At 38.2% G+C, this 23749-nt stretch overlaps 1 protein-coding gene across 1 annotated transcript in view; it reads right to left on the reverse strand.

Moving 5' to 3' along the window:
• Window positions 1–23749, reverse strand: part of LOC122802013 (glutathione S-transferase Mu 6-like) — a 246524-nt gene that overhangs the window by 85645 nt on the left and 137130 nt on the right. The window contains exon 5 of the mRNA XM_044071759.1: window positions 1173–1273. Coding sequence (XP_043927694.1) covers window positions 1173–1273 — 101 coding nt within the window. The remainder of the gene's footprint in view (window positions 1–1172; window positions 1274–23749) is intronic.

The following is a 23749-nucleotide window of genomic DNA, read 5'->3' on the forward strand; positions in this document are numbered from 1 at the left end:
TGCATTATTTTGTGTTTGTTTTTGTTTGTTTCCTTTTTCTCCCAATTATGTTCTTTTTACACAGGTCCATAAGTCCCAAAAGTAGTACAACCACATTCCTCTCAGTTCAGGGAATGCTGTGCCCACCCAAGGACATCTCATAGGATTGTAATGGTGGCCCCTGTCCTGTAGGCACCCTGAAGTGGCACAACCTGGTGAGCCAATAAATGCATGTGCTTTGGCACCTGGAAGAGGATGTGGTAGATCAGGCAGTGGAGAGGAACCTTTGGCCTATGTAGAACCCGCATCAGTGGGTACAAGACTTATTTCCACAGGTGGCTCCAACCACAGAGCCACAGCAGGCCTCATCTTGCTCAACATCAGGGCCCTCCACTGCACAACCATCAGGCAGTGGAAGCATTTGAGGTCCTCCAGAGTATGGTGGGCCTGGCTTCAATGTCTCTTCCCCTCCCTTCTTCCCAAATCCTCTCCTGTACACTGTCTACTCTAATTCCTTCCCAAAAGTCACTGGCATATAAAACAATCTGAAAATAAGGAGAAGAATATCCCCTGCTGAAAATATAGGACCCCCCCAATCCCACGTCCTAGAGCATAGCCTTTTTGATGTTTTTCCTCTGAGTGTCCTTTATTGTTATGTCTCCCTATTTCTCATTTTCCTGTCTTCATTCACACCTTTCAGAGAAACAATCGGGGTGTCCAGATAAGGATACCCCTAAAGGCAGTACATAAAACCCCTTTATATTTTTTTAAAATTTATTCTGCATAGCTTGAACCTCACTGTCCTTAATGGTCCACAATTAATTCAAGAAGGCTTGCACAGTGCCTCACTCAGCCACAACTTTGGAAAAAATCCATAGTCAGTCAAGACTTTACACATTAACAGAATAATTCACATATAGAGAAACCATTATTTTTCACATTTTAATAAGTTTTAGAAAGTGAGTATTTCCTCGCACTGACTTTCACATTGCTGTAACTATCTCAAATAACCTACGCTCAGTATATTTACATATATGAGCAGTGTTCTCTTTGCAGATATCTGCTGCCTGATTCCAAACATCAAGACTATGAATAACACCGTAAATCCACTTTCCCCAAAAAAGATGTGCCAGTTTTCTATTTAGTCTGAAAGAAATGTAATGACTTGCGCTGCTTGAAGAGCTGATACTTACATGTTCATCGCTGTAACACATTACAATAAAGGGGAAGCGGAAATCCACTGACTGGTGATCCAGCAGATCCACACGAATTCTTTCTTCCTCAGTCTCACCACCTGCAGACAGAACAATCCGGAAATGATTGACAGCTTTATAGCAGGACAACAAAAATGAAGCTCTATATCACAGTTTAAAGACCCTAAACCGCAAGGGCCAAAACAGCAGAAAATAGACTCCAAGTCCACCAACTAAAAAGGAAATTCCAACACATGCTATTATATGATTAGAACATTTTTGCAAGAAGGCTTTTACCCCACACCCCTGCTAGCTACATATATAACTTTGAAGCCAGTGTACCTTGCAATAGGGAGAATACTTTGAAATACAGCACCCTTATATAGTCCCCATATTTACAAGTACAATCTTGAAAATCAGAGTATGACCCTTACAATTACATGAGGCTGCCAGACAAGTGAAATTAAATTTATTTATTTACATTTGTTTACCAGGATAGTCTGATTGGGTCTGCAAAAGCAAGCCCCTTTTCAGAGGAGGTCTAGGGAGAAAAGCAATACAAAAAGTCAAAGGGCACAAAAGAAAAATAAGTTAAAATATTTTTTGTGTTAGAAAAACATAATACAAAGTAAGCTTATTAAGAAATACTAGCAAAGGTAGGAGAAAATACTATAAATTTGCAAGAGCAATCACACTTTCCAATTATATATACATCAGCATAGCAGTATCAGAACATACTATGGATAGTAGCCATAATGCAGAACAGAGTGGAAATGAGAGGTGTTCTCTGGGAATAGCCATGTAGATTGTGTAAAGTAGAAACAAGGAGAGAGGTCTCAAGTCTAGAGGAGTTACAGTATGTGGATTTGGGAAAAGAAAGAAAGGAAGCTAGATTGAGAAAGGTTAGGGAAAGAATGGAAATTGAGATAGGAGAGTTGGAGAGGAAGGAAATTACAAAAAAAATCTTTGAGAAACTAATAAACAAGCAGCTCTTTCAATATCTAAACAACTATGTTCTTCTATGTGACCAGCATAACTCTCAAACAATCAGGGACAAATCTCAACAGAATCAGGGACAAATCCGCAAATAACCAGGGACAATCAAGGGCACTTTTCAAATATTAGAAATATTATCTTGAGACATTGACAGAAAAAGATAATGTGGATTGATATACCGTTTCTGAAGTAAAAGAAGTCTGTAAGTCTAACTGTTGCTATTATTTATTAAGTATAATTCACCACCTGTTCTCCAAAATTACAAGTTTTAGAAGGGATTAAGAGGGACAGAGCTAAAATTTGAGTCAAAATCAGGGACATTCCTAAAAATCAGGGACAGTTGAGAGGTATGGTGACCAGCAAAAGGGTTTTAGAAATTCATTCAGTACCCTTGCATTCCTTCTTTCAGCCACTTTTACCATTTACACCAGCATTATCAGTAGTCCGTTCACTGCTGAGGTTTTCATCAACATGACACACAGCTCAATTTTTCAAAGCTGGAACCTTCCAAATCTACTCTAATAAGGACAATTTAACATCCCTCAAGGCTCTATTGTGGTGTAGGTAGTTTTCTGTTCTCTGTGTTCATTAATGACATCACACAGGAACTACCCAACCACACCCAAGTTACATATATGGATGATATCCAGTTACTTTAGGCTAACAAATCCCACCAAATACTACAAGTTAATTTACAAAGCAAATTCACCAAACTCTGTAGTAAGTGCTTAATGTATGCTGTGTATGAACAGATGATCTTCATCCTTATTATATAAGCATTTTTCAGGTATTCAAACAATTATTTTGTAAAATTCATGTTCTTCACATCAATACCACTTAAGTTTAATATTGATCATTAACCTCATATCAACTGAACAGAAAACATGACAGGTGTCTGTAGACTTTAATGGACACAAGTTGTACATGTGCAAAGAGACGTCCATTAAAGTCTATGGACAGCCACCTTACATGACATCAGCCAGGGAAACATTAAGTTTACATGCGCCATGGTTTTAATCAAATGTTTGCAAAACTTTTTATTTAAATAACGGCCCAAATAAATATGGCTACACCTGTTAAAACTGCAACACAGGATTTACCTCACCAGAAGCCATGATCAATCATGGCTCCTGATAAAATACTTTAAATACAAATAAATTATTACTTAGCAACACTAAGATAAATGCAATTGTCTCTACAGTTCAGAAACACATCTCTGCCTTCTGTAACCATTCCAGAAACTAATGGTAGCTCAATTCCTAATATAAACCAACAAGATTACCAAGGTGCAATATTAGTCCCGCACCTAAACTTTAATACACACATAGACTACACAAGCACTAAAGTACAGTTACAACTGAAATCATGTTATTGTATCTGTTACCATCTTTCCCTAGCTGCATGTATGGTCATAACCAAAAAACATTCTAATTCCAAAGATTAAATATGCCATACCATCGTCTCTTTCATTCATCCAGTGATAATCAAAAACTACAAGGAGTGGAAAATAAGATACTTAGACCTGCTCTTCTAAGAGACAGAAATCATCAGCAGCACAACTTATTAGAAAAAGCACATCGGCATCCCATACTAAAATAGAGCCTCTTTTCTGCTTAATACGCAAATATTTAAAATTCTTCCACTTGGTGCTGCCCTCCCCTCCTCTTAGGAGAATACTGTAAATTAAGGGAGCAAACTATTCCCTTATAAGTGGCCAAGAATGCATCCTCACTCTAGTCAGTCCTAAATATAAACTAGCCATCAAAGAAAAGGCTTTGTCTAACATCAGACCAACTACATGGCACCATCTAACAACAGAAATTCAGTCCTAAATATAAACTAGCCATCAAAGAAAAGGCTTTGTCTAACATCAGACCAACTATGTGGCACCATCTAACAACAGAAATTCAGTCCAAAATATAAACTAGCCATCAAAGGAAAGGCTTTGTCTAACATGGGACCAACTACGTGGCACCATCTAACAACAGAAATTCAGTCCTAAATATAAACTAGCCATCAAAGAAAAGGCTTTGTCTAACATGGGACCAACTGCGTGGCACCATCTAACAACAGAAATTCAGTCCTAAATATAAACTAGCCATCAAAGAAAAGGTTTTGTCTAACATGGGACCAACTATGTGGCACCATCTAACAACAGAAATTCAGTCCTAAATATAAACTAGCCATCAAAGAAAAGGCTTTGTCTAACATGGGACCAACTACGTGGCACCATCTAACAACAGAAATTCAGTCCTAAATATAAACTAGCCATTAAAGAAAAGGCTTTGTCTAACATGGGACCAACTACGTGGCACCATCTAACAACAGAAATTCAGTCCTAAATATAAACTAGCCATCAAAGAAAAGGCTTTGTCTAACATGGGACCAACTACGTGGCACCATCTAACAACAGAAATTCAGTCCTAAATATAAACTAGCCATCAAATAAAAGGCTTTGTCTAACATGGGACCAACTACGTGGCACCATCTAACAACAGAAATTCAGTCCTAAATATAAACTAGCCATCAAAGAAAAGGCTTTGTCTAACATGGGACCAACTATGTGGCACCATCTAACAACAGAAATTCAGTCCTAAATATAAACTAGCCATCAAAGAAAAGGCTTTGTCTAACATGGGACCAACTATGTGGCACCATCTAACAAGAGAAATAAAAAACAGACACTTTGAAATCACCTAAGAAAAATCTTAAGAGAATTCCTTCATAAGAAATCTAAATGCACATGCCTTCATGATACTGGCTAGGTCATTTCAATTATAACCCTACAGTTTAATTTTGGTAACTATCAGAATTTATTTTATTTCTATGTTAACTTGTATGCTTTGTTTCTTATACAGCTAATATTAAATTTATTATGTTTATTTTTGTATAGCTTGCATGTTATACTAAATGCCTTTATCTTAAACCCTACACTGTTAGTTTGTTGTTATGCTTCTCTGACATACTTTGTACACAGGTTGTAACTGAAAAGTTTCCATAGGACAGTTCACTTATACAGTTATTAAAGTGAACTAAATAAAACAAATAAAAGAAAATGAATACCGCAGGCAGGAACCATTTAAGTGTGGACTGCAGATCAGATTAGAAAAAGGGAGAGGAGAAATAGAATGTAAGAAGCTATGCCTTAAGTTAAATTTAATAGCTTTATAAAATATTGTGCGAGTGAGGAGAGGTGAAGAGATGGAGGAAAATCTTTCTAGAAAAGTGAAGGCAATGCATGGTTAGTTTGATGTGGGTACAGAGCAGAGCCAGCTATCCAGTAAATGATGTCTGAGTTTAAAATTATTGCCATTGTGCCGCTATAGTAGGAGCAATGAGTTGCATAGTCTAGATGCATAGGAGTGCAAGTAATTATCAGCTGAATTATTCTATGCTATCTGGTTGTTTACTAGAGTAATACATTGATCACAATAGACCATTTGCAGTCACAGCCCATGTTATGAAATTCAGGAAAAAAAATAAAACAGAACCAATTCACAAGCAGAATAATGACAGAAATTAGACAATCCCTTAGACAATTGATACAGTATGTAAATACTGCTAACAGAGTAGAGAAACAAACCTGAATTAATGTTAGTAGTAAATATGAGAGAAGCAGCATGTGAGAACAGACAGTCAAAGCAGAAGTGATGCAGGAGAGGCAGAAGTTCGGTTCTGTATCCAGCGGAAAAACACTTATGTCAGATATTTCACAGAGGTGTCTTTTGAGTTGAGCTCTGAGCATGGGGAGACAGGAGACTTCTTTTAGGTGAGGGGAAGGGATGGCCAGAGTTTGTGTGAAAGTATGTGAAAGAATGGTCAGTACAGCACAGATTGGTTTGGGGTATCTGGAGTGAGAGAGTTAATTGGGAGAGTTTACAGAGGTTGTAGGGGGTAGTTTTATTATGGATTTTGGCTGTAAGAGGTGGGAAGGCACCTGGTTATATGGAAAAGTAGCTTGTTAGTGGAGCAGTGCTGTCTATTTCAGGAATACCATTGAAGAATGTTGCTTAAGACTGGTCAATGGTCAGGTTTGTAGACTAGTTTTTGTGTAGTTAGTACCTGCGAGAAGGATAATTCTAACTAGGAGACTTTTATCAGGTAAGTCAGTGGCAGATTTAATGATCTGCATCCTTATTATATCAGACTTTTTTTTCAGGAACTAAAAGAAATCTTTTGTAACTTCATTGTTTCCCTGTATCAATGCCACTGCAGTTTAACATCAATCTTTAACCTCAGTGCTGTCAACTGAGGGGAAAACATGAGAGGTGTCAATAGACTTTAATGGACAGAAGTTGTGCATGTGCAAAGAGGCATCCATTAAGTCTATAGACAGCCAGCTTACACAATGCCAGACAGGGAAACATTACATTTATGTGTGCCAAGGTTGATCAATAAAGGAGCAGCACAGAGAAATGTAGGAATCACGAAGTTTGTGGTAATGTGCCTTCTAGCAGAGTTTGTTAAATAAGGATGTACCCTGATAGACAACCTAGCTTCTGATTGGCTTTCTTAACTGCTTCTTTTAAATAGCAGTCAAATTTGAGTTAAGTTTAGATTAAAATGGTGTCCTCTATTCAGTAACACATAGACGTTTTAAGTACTGTATTTAGTCTTATTTCATCAAGCTAGTGATAGACAGTTTATATCACATGGGCAAGCAAAGCACTGTGAATGTGCAGACATAGATAAGGGTGCATGATCTTCCCAAGCACGGCATCACTGCCCTTGTGTTGTGCACAACCACAGTGGTTAGAATTACATCGCTCTTTAATTAGCTCAGCAAAGTCTGGCATTTACCAGAGAGGATTAAGAGGTTGCTTCATGTGGTACAGAGGTGCAAGGTTTGAGTCCCTCAGCCTTCATTGCCTATCTGTGTGACTCTGAGCAAGTTACTTGAACAAACACCACTCCCGGGCTCAGTGTGAAAAAGGTCTATAGATATCACTGCTCTGGCCTGGAAACAAATAAATAAAGGGTGTGACACACTATAGCAACCTTAGGTAACTACAACAGAGACAGAAAATGTGCTACATACTCCCTTACCTCTGGAAAGGGCAGACAGGGAAACACTAAGAAGTGCTCCAATTATTTTCTATTTTTTACCACCAATGCCTCTCAAAAATTTAGACAGGTTGAGAAAGTCTCACGTGCATTTCTTAACAGCAAATATACAAGTTAACTGTATAACCTTATAATTCATTGCTTCAGATTCGTTCAAGTGATACTAAACAAAGCAGATAAGCTGTGCTTAGCAGTAAGCACTGTAACTGTTTCACAAAATATTTAAATAGTTTTATGTATGGATTTTATTTATTATATACTTTGTTGATGGGGTTGTTCTAACCAGGATAGACCTGTTTACAGTAGAGATCTGGAGTAAAAAGTAAAGACATGAACAGTACAAAATGTGAGTAAATGTTAACGGATACAATAAGAAATGTACAACTACAAGAACAGCATTCTATCCAGTTTTTGTAAATGAATTAAATGATAAGGTATCATATTCACTAATGAAAAACCTAGGCAAGCATCACTAAGCAAGTCATGAAATCAGTGGGTAAACTACAAATGTCACTAATTTGTTACCTGATCATGAACATATAATGACCTATGACTATTTCTGGCATATCAAGTGTCAGGTAAGTCTGTTCTTTACACAAGTAATACTAACATCTAGAAAAAGAAGATGCATTCAAACAGTCCTACACCTAAAATTTGCATTACAGGTAACTGTTTTTTTCCTTAAAAATCCTCAGTAGGAGTAGAATTTCTATCAACACAGGACCGAAGTTCCATATGTGAGTCTCCTGAACTCTGGCAAAGTAATTTTACCTTAGAATGGTGTGCAATGTTTGTTGCAGGAGCTGTTCTGGTTTGCGCTCAAACTTGTTTTATTCCCATCCCAGAAAATGATCAGACATTATATCACCAGCCTGATAAGAAATAATATCTATGTGTTTGTATGATCATTTTTACTTTGTAATATTTCTGGCCTATGTTGTCGCTGAAAAGGGTCCTTTAGAAAAAGACCAAAAACCTGGTTAAGAAATACATAAATAAAAAAATAAACAGATGACCAGGTTAAATGCATTATCACTGAATAACAAGGAGGCAGATGGACAGACAGATGACTTAGCAGTGCACATCACTATGTCGACTTTCATATCACACTCTGTAATGGGGAATGTTTATGTCCTTGGTTATTATAGTTTTCAGCTATGACACATCTACCTTCTTAGCTAGAAATTCCCATAAAATGTCTGCACCTCCAGTACATTTGTCATCTCTAGTAACTGTACATATGAGACGAGTAACCCATATCGTCTGAATTTTCAGTGGTCTTCTTCAGTAACATTGTTTCCCTAATTTACACCGCTGGTATCTGTGATCTAAAGATCTGAAAGGTCACTGATAAAGGCTATCATATAATTTTTCTCAAAGAAGCATCTTTATTTCAAATGGTCAGTAATACAGTGCCACATAACAGAACTTACTGGCAATATGCGGGAGGTGGTTTAGTCACTATCAGTACGACCATGTCAGCAGCTGTTTTCTGTACACAGCACATTTAACCATGACAAGATCAGTATTTGTGTTTTCAGGCTTCAAACAAGCATCGGTGCTAATAAGAACATCAGGCTTGTAAGAGGGGATCCAAACTTCAGGTGTAGTTAGGATGGGATAGTAACATAGTGGGATACAGAATCACAACTGGAGTAAACATTTTCATGAGATTTCATACAGTATTTGGCATTTCTGCCAGAGCAAGAAATAGTTTGAGGAGTAAAGTTGAGGTCTTTTGTTGGGTTTTTAGAATAGGAGTTATCAAAAAAGGAACATGAACCATTGTCATCAACCAGAACCTTCTTTAACGAGTGTTTTCCTCCCAATGTGTAAGGGGCTTCTTCATATAATAAATGAATAAATGACCACCCTATTACACTAAAAATCCTATCATGTGATAACTGGAAATAACACACAAAAAAAGGAAATGAATTAACAATCAAAACAAAAATACTTTTACTAAGCAAAATAAATAATGAACAACTATTCATATTACTACTACATTCAGTACAAGTACTTTTACTAATCAAAACAAATAATAAAAACTAAGCATATTAAAACTACATTCAAATTCTTAAATATATACTTGTTTATATTGTTGTCATTTTTATAAGGTTATTTAATAATGTGAATGTTGATTTGGTATTACCTTTCAGAAGAAGAGCATATTTCCAGTTTATCACATATGAAGGTTTTTAGTATAAAGAGTGGCCATTTATTAATTTTGTTATCTGATGAAGTCTCTTACATATTAGGACAAAATCGCTTATCCAAGAAAGTTTTGGTTGGTGACAATGGCTCATGTTCCTTTTTTTGTTTACATGTCACATTTTCAACTGGGCTGGTTCTGACTGTGTAACTGTTTTTGAAATAGGAGTTGCTATTTTTTTTTATTAAAATAAGAGTAGGATAGTTAGGCTAGAGAGAAGGTTTTGTTTGTGTCTTTTGGCTTTTCCCGGTTAGGGGTCACCACAACAGAACTCTGGTCCGCTAATGATTGGTAGTGGATTTTTACGTACCGGGTCACCAGCCCTGATGCACAACCTTCAACGAAGGCATGCCCCATTCACATATGCCTCCACACAGAAGACGCTCTAGCTGAGAATCAAACGGGACAACATCTTGCTATGAGGCAACAACGCTACCGCAGCAATAGTGAAAAGAATTATAAAGGGATTTTTATAACACTGCAAATGGAAATCTGGAGAATGTGGGGGGACGGGTTATAAGAAATTGAAACATCAGTACAAATTGTAAAATACAGTAAGAATATTAGAAGTAGATAGAAAATATTATGGCATTTCATGCTTTTTTTATCAGAAATTGAGCAAGTGTGATGGAGAAATGCAAAAACAAAAACAAAAAAGACAATGAACAAAATAAGCTGAATTGCTTATATGAGATAAAACATTATAATGGCAGAAAAAGGAAAGTCATATAATTAACGTGATAAGACAGGTGAGAGGTAGGTAGGTATAGAAGAAGGATAACCCTTGTAATGGGCAAGCTAATACCTGACATGGGTAAGATTATGCACCATAACCTACTCAGTAAGGGCAATCTTGGAGTAGGCTTTAAGCTTGTAGCTTATATAGTCTATAGCGAATGAGCAAAGTTGCAGACATCAGAAAGCAAAGAAGATAGTGATAAAAAAGATCAGTGTCACAGAGTGATGTCTGAGGGGGGGGGGGATGCGGTGGTATAATAAATGGAGAGAGACATGATCTGTTAGTGGGAAAATAGCAATTGTTTAAGGGGTGAGTATGTGGTCAGTATCACAAGGGATGGAGAGTGTTAACAATTGTGCAACAAATGGTATGTGACTGAAGGCTGATGTGTAAAAGTTTATACTGAGTAAAGCCCAGGTATAAAAGTTTATACTGAGTAAAGCCCAGGTGTAAACGTTTATACTGAGTAAAGCCCAGGTGTAAAAGTTTATACTGAGTAAAGCCCAGGTGCGGAATTAGATGGAGGAAAGAAGTGAGGCTAGAAAAAATGTGCACAAATTGATGGAGGATACTGGATAGCAAACAGAATACAGACAACAAGAAGTGGATAAAAGAAAAGGAATTGTGCATGCCAAGCTGGACTTAACAGCATCAGAAATGAAGATCCATATATTGCAGTATGGTCTGCTATATGGTACAATAAGGACTGTTGAAACAACAGAGTATCTCATAATGATTACATTTGGCATCTAGTCTACGGAACATAACAACACAGACCGTGGATACAGGAATGAAAGGAGGAAAAGGAGGAAAAAAGGAAAATGGAAGATACGTTGTTGGTGTGATACATGAATGTACAAAATGGTGGTAGGCAGCAGCTGTGGAATTCTTGTGGCAAAATGCATGGAAGTTCTGTGAAGGGCAACAGGAGCTAGATAAAAGTGGATACTGAAGTATAGGAAATGCAAAGGCATAAAGAAATTGAAGAACTTTGATGCCAATAGTGGTTTTATTTGACTGGATCCCTGTCTAGCAAGTCTGCTATATTTAGAACAGGGCTATATCCACACAAGGTCTTTTGTTCAAACCTCTGAGAGGTATAGAAACCCTAAATTCTGCAAAACAATCTTTTCATCAAAAGGGAAGAAAATTTAAATTTTGCTTAAATATTTCAAGTTGCATTTATGTGGCTATACTTTTTTTGTACTTTTCTGCTTTCTCCATGTTTTAGCCAAAAAAGTTATTTATTTTCATGTTTTAGTTTACTCTGGGACCTTAGACATGTAGCTTCATTTGCAGTTGTAGGAAGATTATGTGTTACTGCAAACTTTTAGCATTTTTATATAGTATACTGCACTTCTCTATGCATAAGTAGAATTACTTGCAAAAGATAGTTATTTATATTATGAACCCTGTAAGGGGCGTTAATCTTGCAGGTTCATTCACAATTGTGGCAGATTTGAGCCTCATTTAGTCATTTATTACATCCTTTTTCCATAAACAGTGTTACTGGTAAATTCACACAGCCTGGTGCCTTAGCCTGTGGTGAGATTATAATAATGGCAGCACTTTTATAGCTGTTTATATTCCAGTTTTGCTGCTAGAGTCTTATATTCTGCTTATCATTTACCTGATTAAAGTTGCATTCCAGTGCTTTTCTGTTTACTTTATTACTGCATTTTCTCCTGTTCTTTGTGTCTGCTCCAGCCTTAACTGTGACATCAGACAAACATTTCTGAATTTCTAACCATAAGACTAGAGGTCCAATATTGGCTTTATCTGACTGGATTGCTCTCTAGGAAGTCTGCTTCTTGCACCTTGATTTTTCCCTAACACATCCACCCTTTCCTGTTGTGGTTTTAAAAGGTTATATCTCTGGCTTCTGCCCTGATAGTAATATCAGTACCAAAGTCCCTCCAGCCAATCTTTCATTGATATCTGTTTAACAAGCTACTTCAGTCATTGTTCCATCCATTGTTTTCCATATAGCCATAATATTAAGTGCCTACCCAGCAAACAGTATTGCTCTTGAGTAAGTTTTATCGATAAAACTACCCTAAGAACTAAAACCTGTAAATTAGCATAGCTAAAACAAAGCCATTGCACAGAGACAAACTTAGAACAACTAGATTGTTTGTTAAACACCACTACTGTCAAATCTTAGCATAATCTAACCTAGTCTAGTGCCAAACCCCATAGACCACCAAGAAGACCTCTGTATAACCCTGTCCATAACCTACAGTAGCCCAACCAAATACAGGTCCAGACAACATGGATATGCAATTTCAAAATGTCTCCGTAGCCAGCTTGGTAGATATAGGAATCCTGAAACAATGTAGCAAATGTCTCATGTTCATAGACAACCATTTTATACTTAAAGAAATACACACTGTATGCAAGAGATGCATATACACAATTTCACTGGAGTCAAAAATCTTGCATGTAAACAAGGCTGTCAAGAACACACATACTACATCCACAGACCAACTTATGTTGAGGCACTAAAAAGCAATCTTCCCAAATCTCAAAGACCTCCTAAACCAATAAATGATAACACTTATCCTCAGCAATCTCTAAAGAACTCAACAAAAGCAATACCTAACATCACATATACACCCAGTGGAGCCCCCAAGAGCAAAGCCCATAAGGCAAGCAAGTACATTATCCAGCAGTCTTGACAAAGGGGACTCCATTGTATGACACAGACACCGCCCACTCACCAGGTCATAGGGGGTTCTATCGTATGACACATAGACGCCCCACTCACCAGGTCATAGGGGACTCTATTGTATGACATATAGACATCCCACTCACCAGACTGAACAAAGAGAAGATAACAGTTAGTTGCTTATCTGGAGCTAGGATCTGCCAAGTTAAACACAGACTCACATCACTACACTACAGGTACTAAGATAATTCTATTATACTCCAAGTGGGCATTAATGACCTGTAATGCATCACCCTGGACTACATGAAGAGAGACATTATTGGTATCTCTGATTATGTGTCTCAGGCAGGTATTTTCCTGTCATTAAGCTGCATTCTACCTTCACCAAGAATTATGCCACAGTGTAAATGAAAGGTGACTGACTTCAATAATTGTCTTAATTCCTGGTGTCTTTCCAGGGTGATTCAATAATTGTCAGTGTGGGAGGACATCATTAACAAACTAAATTGCTTTGCAGAGGATGATCTGCACCTCTCCCCCTACACTTCCAAATATTGTCTAAAACTTTATCTGCACCCTTAAAGTCTATTTTAGGCAATACCAAATTGACAGATATACCAGAATAGCAAATAAAACTCAAAGAAACCTAAAGATGTTACTACTCATTGCTAGGAGTATAAACAAGAAACTCCACATCCTTCAATCTCTCCTCACTCTGGAGAATATAGACATCTATGCCATTACCGAGACATGGCTTAAACCTACAGGAAGTACTCCAGCAGTGCAAAGTTTAGTGCCTTCCACACATTTAGAAAATCCGCTGTACAGACAGGGACAAAAGGTGGAGGGGTCTTGATCTACAATAGCAACAAGTATAACTCTGGGTTGCTTAAACAAGATGATGCCCTGGAGTTTATCCACATTCCAATCACTATAGGCAAAGTCTATAGCTCATCCTCTATGTCCCAAGAATCCTATAGCTCATACCTAGACTTACTGGAAACACTTACCATTAAACCAAATACCCTTATTCATGGGAGACTTTAACCACCCCTCTATAGACTGGAAAACATACACTGCCTCAATCAAACAGACACAAAGATTCCCAGACTTAATTAATACAGATATCCTTGACCAGATAGTGTACACACCCACCAGAGGTTAAACATACTGGACCAATATGGGAGGGTGCTGCACACACACCGAGAGTCACATCCTCACTGGTGAGGTCAGACCACAAAACTGTATCCTTTGAAATAAAAATCAGTTTGGTAACCCCAGGAAACCCTGAAACAGTTAGAAAACTATTCCTAAACAAACTGCACCCTATTAAGAGAGTTTGTCAAAATTCATTGTCCCTCCAAAACCAGACTTCTCAGCAACCTATACAAAATTGTTTACTGTGACCCTGAACAATCATGTAAATGGCTGTATAGGGTGTGCTGTATCTACTAGAAGCAAGGCCAAAAGAAACTCTAAAAATAAACCACACTGGAAGAATCCTAACCTCAAGGGGGATATAACGAAAGGAAAAGGTTATGGCTAATAGCAAGAAGAGCAACTCCCATAATGATAAGAGCTTCTATTTAAACTAAACAGGAAGCTAGTAGGATTAATTAAGTCTAACAAGGCCAGTTACAAGGTCAAGATAGCCTCACAGGCTAAAGACAACCACAAGGCCTTCTATAGCTATGCCCATAAACTGAAAGACAGCATACAGCAGTGTGCCAAACTGGTGGTCAGTTGTGCCCCATTCACTGAGCAGAATAACATAATGAATCTGCTGGCTAAGAAATTCAGCTCAAACTTCATCATCCCCAACCCCCCTCCCCACCTTCCCAAATGAAATACCTACTACCAAACCCTTGTCAGCTATTAGCAGGGAGCAGGTCATGGCAGGTGTTGCTATGGCCAAAACCTCTGCCTAAGTGGGCCTAAACAGTATCCCAGGATACCGTTTAAATAGCTTGAAATATAATCTCTTTGGACCTCTTGAGTCACTTTTCAATTATAGCCTCCAAAACAGGCTTTGAAGCACAGCAGTGGAGGACTGCAAAGGCTATCCCACTTATAAGGGTGGACCATCCACTTACCGTAGAAACCATGGACCCGTTAGTCTGACTTGTCTAATATGCAAAGCAATGGAATGAATTATCATGGAAAAGATCAACAAAGAAGAAGGCAGCCTTTAGAACTGGACCCAACCCATTTTGGCTTTGACGAAGGAAGGTCATTCTACTAACCCTGATGGACGTCTTCGAGAAGGTCACCAAGGTAATGGATGAGGGGAAACGTGCAAACCATCTGTCATCTATCGGGTATTGTCATACCATCTATCATCTATCGGGTATTGTCATACCATCTGTCATCTATCGGGTATTGTCATACCATCTGTCATCTATCGCGTATTGTCATACCATCTATCATCTATCGGGTATTGTCATACCATCTATCATCTATCGGGTATTGTCATGCCATCTGTCATCTATCGGGTATTGTCATACCATCTATCATCTATCGGGTATTGTCATACCATCTGTCATCTATCGGGTATTGCCATACCATCTATCATCTATCGGGTATTGTCATACCATCTATCATCTATCGGGTATTGTCATACCATCTATCATCTATCGGATATTGTCATAACATCTGTCATCTATCGGGTATTGTCATACCATCTATCATCTATCGGGTATTGTCATACCATCTGTCATCTATCGGGTATTGTCATACCATCTGTCATCTATCGGGTATTGTCATACCATCTATCATCTATCGGGTATTTTCATGCCATCTATCATCTATCGGGTATTGTCATACCATCTGTCATCTATCGGGTATTGTCATACCATCTATCATCTATCAGGTATTGTCATACCATCTGTCATCTATCGGGTATTGTCATACCATCTATCATCTATCGGGTATTGTCATACCATCTATCATCTATCGGGTATTGTCATACCATCTGTCATCTATCGGGTATTGTCATACCATCTATCATCTATCGGGTATTGTCATACCATCTGTCATCTATCGGGTATTGTCATACCATCAATCATCTATCGGGTATTGTCATACCATCTATCATCTATCGGGTATTGTCATACCATCTGTCATCTATCAGGTATTGTCATACCATCTATCATCTATCGGGTATTGTCATACCATCTATCGTCTATCGGGTATTGTCATACCATCTGTCATCTATCGGGTATTGTCATACCATCTATCATCTATCGGGTATTGTCATACCATCTGTCATCTATCGGGTATTGTCATACCATCTATCATCTATCGGGTATTGTCATACCATCTATCGTCTATCGGGTATTGTCATACCATCTGTCATCTATCGGGTATTGTCATACCATCTGTCATCTATCGGGTATTGTCATACCATCTATCATCTATCGGGTATTGTCAAACCATCTATCATCTATCGGGTATTGTCATACCATCTGTCATCTATCGGGTATTGTCATACCATCTATCATCTATCGGGTATTGTCATACCATCTATCATCTATCGGGTATTGTCATATCATCTGTCATCTATCGGGTATTGTCATACCATCTATCATCTATCGGGTATTGTCATACCATCTATCATCTATCGGGTATTGTCATATCATCTGTCATCTATCGGGTATTGTCAAACCATCTATCATCTATCGGGTATTGTCATACCATCTGTCATCTATCGGGTATTGTCATACCATCTGTCATCTATCGGGTATTGTCATACCATCTATCATCTATCGGGTATTGTCATACCATCTATCATCTATCGGGTATTGTCATACCATCTGTCATCTTATCGGGTATTGTCATACCATCTGTCATCTATCGGGTATTGTCATACCATCTGTCATCTATCGGGTATTGTCATACCATCTGTCATCTATCGGGTATTGTCATACCATCTGTCATCTATCGGGTATTGTCATACCATCTATCGTCTATCGGGTATTCTCATACCATCTGTCATCTATCGGGTATTGTCATACCATCTATCGTCTATCGGGTATTGTCATACCATCTATCATCTATCGGGTATTGTCATACCATCTATCATCTATCGGGTATTGTCATACCACCTGTCATCTATCGGGTATTGTCATACCATCTGTCATCTATCGGGTATTGTCATACCATCTATCATCTATCGGGTATTGTCATACCATCTGTCATCTATCGGGTATTGTCATACCATCTGTCATCTATCGGGTATTGTCAAACCATCTATCATCTATCGGGTATTGTCATACCATCTATCATCTATCGGGTATTGTCATACCATCTGTCATCTATCGGGTATTGTCATACCATCTATCATCTATCGGGTATTGTCAAACCATCTATCATCTATCGGGTATTGTCATACCATCTATCATCTATCGGGTATTGTCATACCATCTATCATCTATCGGGTATTGTCATACCATCTGTCATCTATCGGGTATTGTCATACCATCTATCATCTATCGGGTATTGTCATACCATCTGTCATCTATCGGGTATTGTCATACCATCTATCATCTATCGGGTATTGTCAAACCATCTATCATCTATCGGGTATTGTCATACCATCTGTCATCTATCGGGTATTGTCATACCATCTATCATCTATCGGGTATTGTCAAACCATCTATCATCTATCGGGTATTGTCATACCATCTGTCATCTATCGGGTATTGTCATACCATCTATCATCTATCGGGTATTGTCATACCATCTGTCATCTATCGGGTATTGTCATACCATCTGTCATCTATCGGGTATTGTCATACCATCTATCATCTATCGGGTATTGTCATACCATCTATCATCTATCGGGTATTGTCATACCATCTGTCATCTATCGGGTATTGTCATACCATCTATCATCTATCGGGTATTGTCATACCATCTGTCATCTATCGGGTATTGTCATACCATCTATCATCTATCGGGTATTGTCATACCATCTGTCATCTATCGGGTATTGTCATACCATCTATCATCTATCGGGTATTGTCATACCATCTATCATCTATCGGGTATTGTCATACCATCTATCATCTATTGGGTATTGTTGGCAAACTCACTGAACTGGGAATACACCCCTACAGAACTCAATGGATTGCTCGGTGGCTCACAGACAGGACCCAGGAAGCCAGGACTGGTGAGACCACCTCTACCAAGAGATGGCCACCAGCAGGGTACCTCAGGGCTCCATGATGGAACTGCTTTTATTTGGTATGTATGTCTCAGAAGTTAAAGCTAATGTCAAGGGTCTTTGGCTGACCAAGATCACAGCTGACTGCAAATTGGGAGCAATACGATTCTCCCCATAACCCAAACATCTTACAAGAGGGTCTAACACACACAAATAAATGGTGCCAAAGTCAGAGATTAAAAATCAATGCCAAGAAATACATTATTGTGCCTTTTGGGAAAACAGCCATGCTGGCTAATTTCTCCATCCATGAGACACCCATAAGAGCTGACCTAGTAGTCAGGGATCTAGAAACATATCCAGACAGTAAACTGGCCTTTAACCAACAAGTGGCCAAGACAGTAAAAATCATTCCATGCCACCCAGCTTATAAGTAAGGGCATGGCATCCAGGTCCAAGGAAGTCCTAGTGCCACTTTATTTAACCCTTTCAGACCCGTCATTGAGTATAAAACCCCTGTGGCAACAGCTGGAATGCCCACAATCCAAGTTATAAACATATTGCCCTATATGGATCACTTTAAAGCCCTATCTCTATACTCAGTCTCCTATAGCTTACTGACAGGCAATCTATGCCTGGCATACAAAACATCCTCGGATCCAGCTCTGATGAACCTTTTGCACAATTACAAAATAAACAGCATCACAACCATTAGATACAAGGATTTAAATTTTGTTTGCAACATAAATAAGGCAGCTTGGTGAGAGAGATCTGTCTCTCACTGTATACCCTTGCTCTGGAACAGATTCCCCATCCATGTAAAGCAGAGTCCATCTCTAACCCTATTCAAGCACAACCTTGGAAAATGTATGGGGAATTGGAAATGTACCTCAGGTCTGGTCCCCATGTCTCTGATAGGCAGAGGAAGACAGTAACTATGCACAAACTAACAAAGCCCCCACATAACCTTTAGAATCTTCCAACTAACATACCCCCTCCTAATAAACACCCATGATACATAGGGACCCAATTGGATTGGGTTGTGTGGCCAGGCTTATAAAGGCCGCGGTGGTCATTAGCCTAGTATGCACCTATGAAACTATGAACCTATGTGTCTCACGGATATAGAAAAGAAAAGCCAACGGTAGGTTCTTTGAATGCTTACATTGTGACACACATTCGGACCTCACACTGCTTATCAACATGCTGTTCCTGTAACACAATAAGGCTTCTGCACTGGACCTCACACTGCTTATCAACATGCTGTTCCTGTAATGCAATAAGGCTTCTGCACCGGACCTCACACTGCTTATCAACATGCTGTTCCTGTAACACAATAAGGCTTCTGCACCGGACCACACACTGCTTATCAACATGCTGTTCCTGTAATGGAATAAGGCTTCTGCACAAGTGGGAGATGCTCTACATTGTGACATACATTCGGACCTCACACTGCTTATCAACATGCTGCTCCCGTAATACAATAAGGCTTCTGCACCGGACCTCACACTGCTTATTAACATGCTGTTCCTGTAATACAATAAGGCTTCTGCACCGGACCTCACACTGTTTATTAACATGCTGTTTCTGTAATACAATAAGGCTTCTGCACCGGACCTCACACTATGTTTATTAACATGCTGTTCCTGTAATACAATAAGGCTTCTGCACAAGTGGGAGATGCTCTACATTGTGACATACATTCGGACCTCACACTATGTTTATTAACATGCTGTTCCTGTAATGCAATAAGGCTTCTGCACCGGACCTCACACTGCTTATTAACATGCTGTTCCTGCAATACAATAAGGCTTCTGCACCGGACCTCACACTATGTTTATTAACATGCTGTTCCTGTAATACAATAAGGCTTCTGCACCGGACCTCACACTATGTTTATTAACATGCTGTTCCTGTAATACAATAAGGCTTCTGCACCGGACCTCACACTATGTTTATTAACATGCTGTTCCTGTAATACAATAAGGCTTCTGCACCGGACCTCACACTGTTTATTAACATGCTGTTCCTGTAATACAATAAGGCTTCTGCACAAGTGGGAGATGCTCTACATTGTGACATACATTCGGACCTCACACTATGTTTATTAACATGCTGTTCCTGTAATGCAATAAGGCTTCTGCACAAGTGGGAGAAGCTCATAACAAAGTTGTGTTTACTATGCACATAGTCACATATTGCTTCCTTATGCTGAAAAAGATGAGCACACTGGCAAACTCAGGGTTTATTCTTTGGCTTTAACCATCACTATACAGAGTGCTCTGTAGTTATAGATGGAACATTCGTATGAAAAGCTACTTAAACAGAATTTGTGCCTACCAAGCAGTGTGAGATAACATCGGAATGACAGTAGTTAATATACAGCTACAGCCATCAGATAATGGGAAAAAAACATACGTATAAAGTTTGAAAGGAAACAGGAGAGAAACAGAAGTGACAAAGGTGTAGACAAGTATGGTCTTTCTGTGCTGCTAAAGACAGCAAAAAAAAACTTTAAGTAAAAGAAAATCTTGGACAAATGAGCATCATATAATACCATAGCTGAGTCTTTAAATGACTACTGTCTGGGATTAACTTTTATTCTGAGTGTTTGCCCTGAATGTTTTGACATGAGCCTAATTCCCCCGCATACACAGACTTTTATACCCTGCACCCATAAGGGTGCACTAACATACCAGAGAATCCTAAACAGTCTGTTATGGAGATTTTTTTCATCTATACATAAAATAAGGCACCTGGTCCATATAATGTACCAAGTATAGAATTAACAATTTTAGGTCTAGGATTAGCTTAATTTATAATTTATATCTGTAGTAAGAGCTCGAGAGAGTGTGGTCTGTAGAGGCTCCAGTAAGTTAAGGTACCAATTCATATCATGCACTTCATATAGGCAGATCAGTCTGTAGAGTCGAACCTCTAAAGAAATGGAATGAGCTGCTTCTTATATCGTGAATGATAAAAGCTTTATTTTTATTTATAACAATGTTCCACAATATTCTTTTGGCAAAGGCTTTCTGAATATCCTAACAATATTTTGAAGGGGATAATGACATAGGAACAAAAGATTCTGGACTGCAGGTGGATAGGATAGTTATGGATTTAAGCAGAGTTTCTAGTTTTGCACTAAACTTGAGTATAGATGTAATCCTTGCATCTATATTACATAATCAAACTTTTAAAAGTTCAAACATCATATGGTCGACACCATGTGATCGAACTTTTAAGAGTTTGAAAATTTAATAAAAAAAAAAATAAACCAAAGAATAAACCTAACTGAACAGTTTAAGCAGGGGGGCCACCCGCCATGTAGGAGATGCACCCCCCACACTCTTTAAATATACCAACTCCGAGATCGCACTACAGTGCAAAAAAGGGAATTTTTCCCATTCCACGCTGTACGGAGATCTCAGTTGAAACATTCGAACTTTTAAAAGTTCGATCATATGGTGTCGACCATATAACGTTCAAACTTTTAAGAGTTTGATAACGTGATCTAGACCCGTAATCCTTCCTAATTGGGCACTAACTGACTATCTAGTAGGAAATAGAAAAATCAAACACAATAGCATATTAGGATTAGAAAAATCATTAACTCTAGGCAGTTCAGAATGCATTCTTGCTTCATTGCTTTGCAACCAGATCAAGACAAATGTCAGATTACCTGATAATATCAGAGTTATAAAATATGAGAATGTTTTTGTGTGACTTGTTATCAACACAAAAGGCCACAATCCTTTGCAATATGGCATGGGTGCTCTCAGTAAGCAGATGGGCAAATCAGGTAAAAAATCTGAATCAATAAATCTGCGCTTAATTTCTTTGGTGTCACAATGCAGACTGGTTCCAAAATCTATTACCCCTCATAAAGATCATAAGGATATCAGGGGGTCATAAGTGACCATCAATGTGCCTTTAATAATCACATTGGGAAGGCATTTTGTATTTGCGCTTTCGATGGCAGGACATCATCATTCATGGTCCTGATATTTACTAGTGCTGTGTGCTATGGGTGTGCCGCAAAAACACATGTTAGAATGGAGTTCTTGTAGTACAATTATTGTAGAGACTGTGTCCAAGTATTTTAGCTCACAAAATGCATTTGTGTTCTTTGAAATTACTTCAGACATTATGCTATAACTGCTTATTGCAAAGGTGAGATAAGAAAGCATAGTTGTGATTTGTTTGTAAAAGCTGCAGTGAGGATAAAAACATTGTCAAACGTTGCATTACTAGGAAACATTGTAGAGACAAATGAATAGATTCTATGCCATGGCCTAGGTCTATATGAACAGAATACTGTAACATGCATACAAATTACTAAACATAAGAAAGTAAAAGGTAATTTTCACAAGGACAGAACTTTATACAGTCTAAGCTGTCATTTAAATGACAAAAGAATGGATTTGCACATATAATTGTCAGTTATGAGGTGTGAGTAGTGATTGTAAAGAACATTCTAGAAGGAACCACCTAAGCTGAGAAACAGATGAATTTGGTATTTTATGTGTTTAAATTAGCCTTTGTATTCTGCCCTTTAAAATTTGCTTTTAGAAATGTCTCATTAAGTTGCTAAACCCATTCAGATAATAAAATCTCTTGCCATAACATGATTTGAGTTTCAAGGGTTTCATTTGAGACAGACAAAAGTCACATATTTATACAGTCCAGTCACTTTTGGAATATGACACCCCTTATGGCTTCCCATGAAAGGTTAACACAAGGAATTGAAACTAAATGGGCTAAAAGTATCCCTAGCTTTACTAATCTTCAATGGAATAAAGTGCAAAACTCCAGCCTTTTCTCATATAGCCTCATTAATGTTGGTGCAATTTTACCATACCACAGATGCACACATAGGTAGCTACCTAAGGAAGTTACAATTTAACCTTAAACTGCACAAAAATATTCATTCATGGATAATAACCTGGTGCATAAAAGGAGCGGTACATAGATTTATACATTGTTACTAGACTAATGATTCGGGGGGGGGGGGTCTTTCTAAGCCTAACCAAGTTTTCCTGAATGAATACTGAAATCCTTTATCCAAATAGTCCATTGATGGCCAGGCATTTATAAGTTACCTCTGTCCATATTTTTGGAACTCCTTACTAACTACCATTAGAGATGCTGAATCACTGTAAGGTGTTATCACAAAACTAAATGATTATATAGGACATAGAAGTGTACCCATTTTTTAGGGAAATGACACTTTGGAGAGAGAACTCAGTCCTTGCCAGCATTCGTAGATATGTATACATGATATGTATGTAAAGAAACCCATCTCCAGTCATAAAAAAGCTTTCTACATCCTAAATAATTACCTAAAGCTCTAGCTTGTCAGCGAGATTTGCTAACAATTCTCTGTAACGGATTACCTATAATTCAAACAACTCTTATTGCCTTTCACCTAGCAGCATGACTATGTATGTTGATGTTGTTGTGTCATATATAGTATTGTGTTTCATACACTGTGCACAAGGACTGTGTTAGCGTTTAAAACTATATCCATTTGTGTGGACTTTTCATGTAATATGTAACAGAATGGAACTTACTTAATGCGTTGTCATAAGAAACACAACATAATGTTGTTGTTGTGTGCATGATCTGCTTATCCTGTGTGCTTGGCAATGTAGTTTCACTCATCTTAACGTAAATTGTGTTCCATTTTTAGTAAAATTCATGATGGGACTGCTATTACTAACATAGCGTAGTG

The sequence above is a fragment of the Protopterus annectens genome, chromosome 5.part0, assembly GCF_019279795.1.
Source record: "Protopterus annectens isolate FY-2018-M chromosome 5.part0, PAN1.0, whole genome shotgun sequence".
In the NCBI taxonomy this organism is placed as follows: domain Eukaryota; kingdom Metazoa; phylum Chordata; order Ceratodontiformes; family Protopteridae; genus Protopterus; species Protopterus annectens.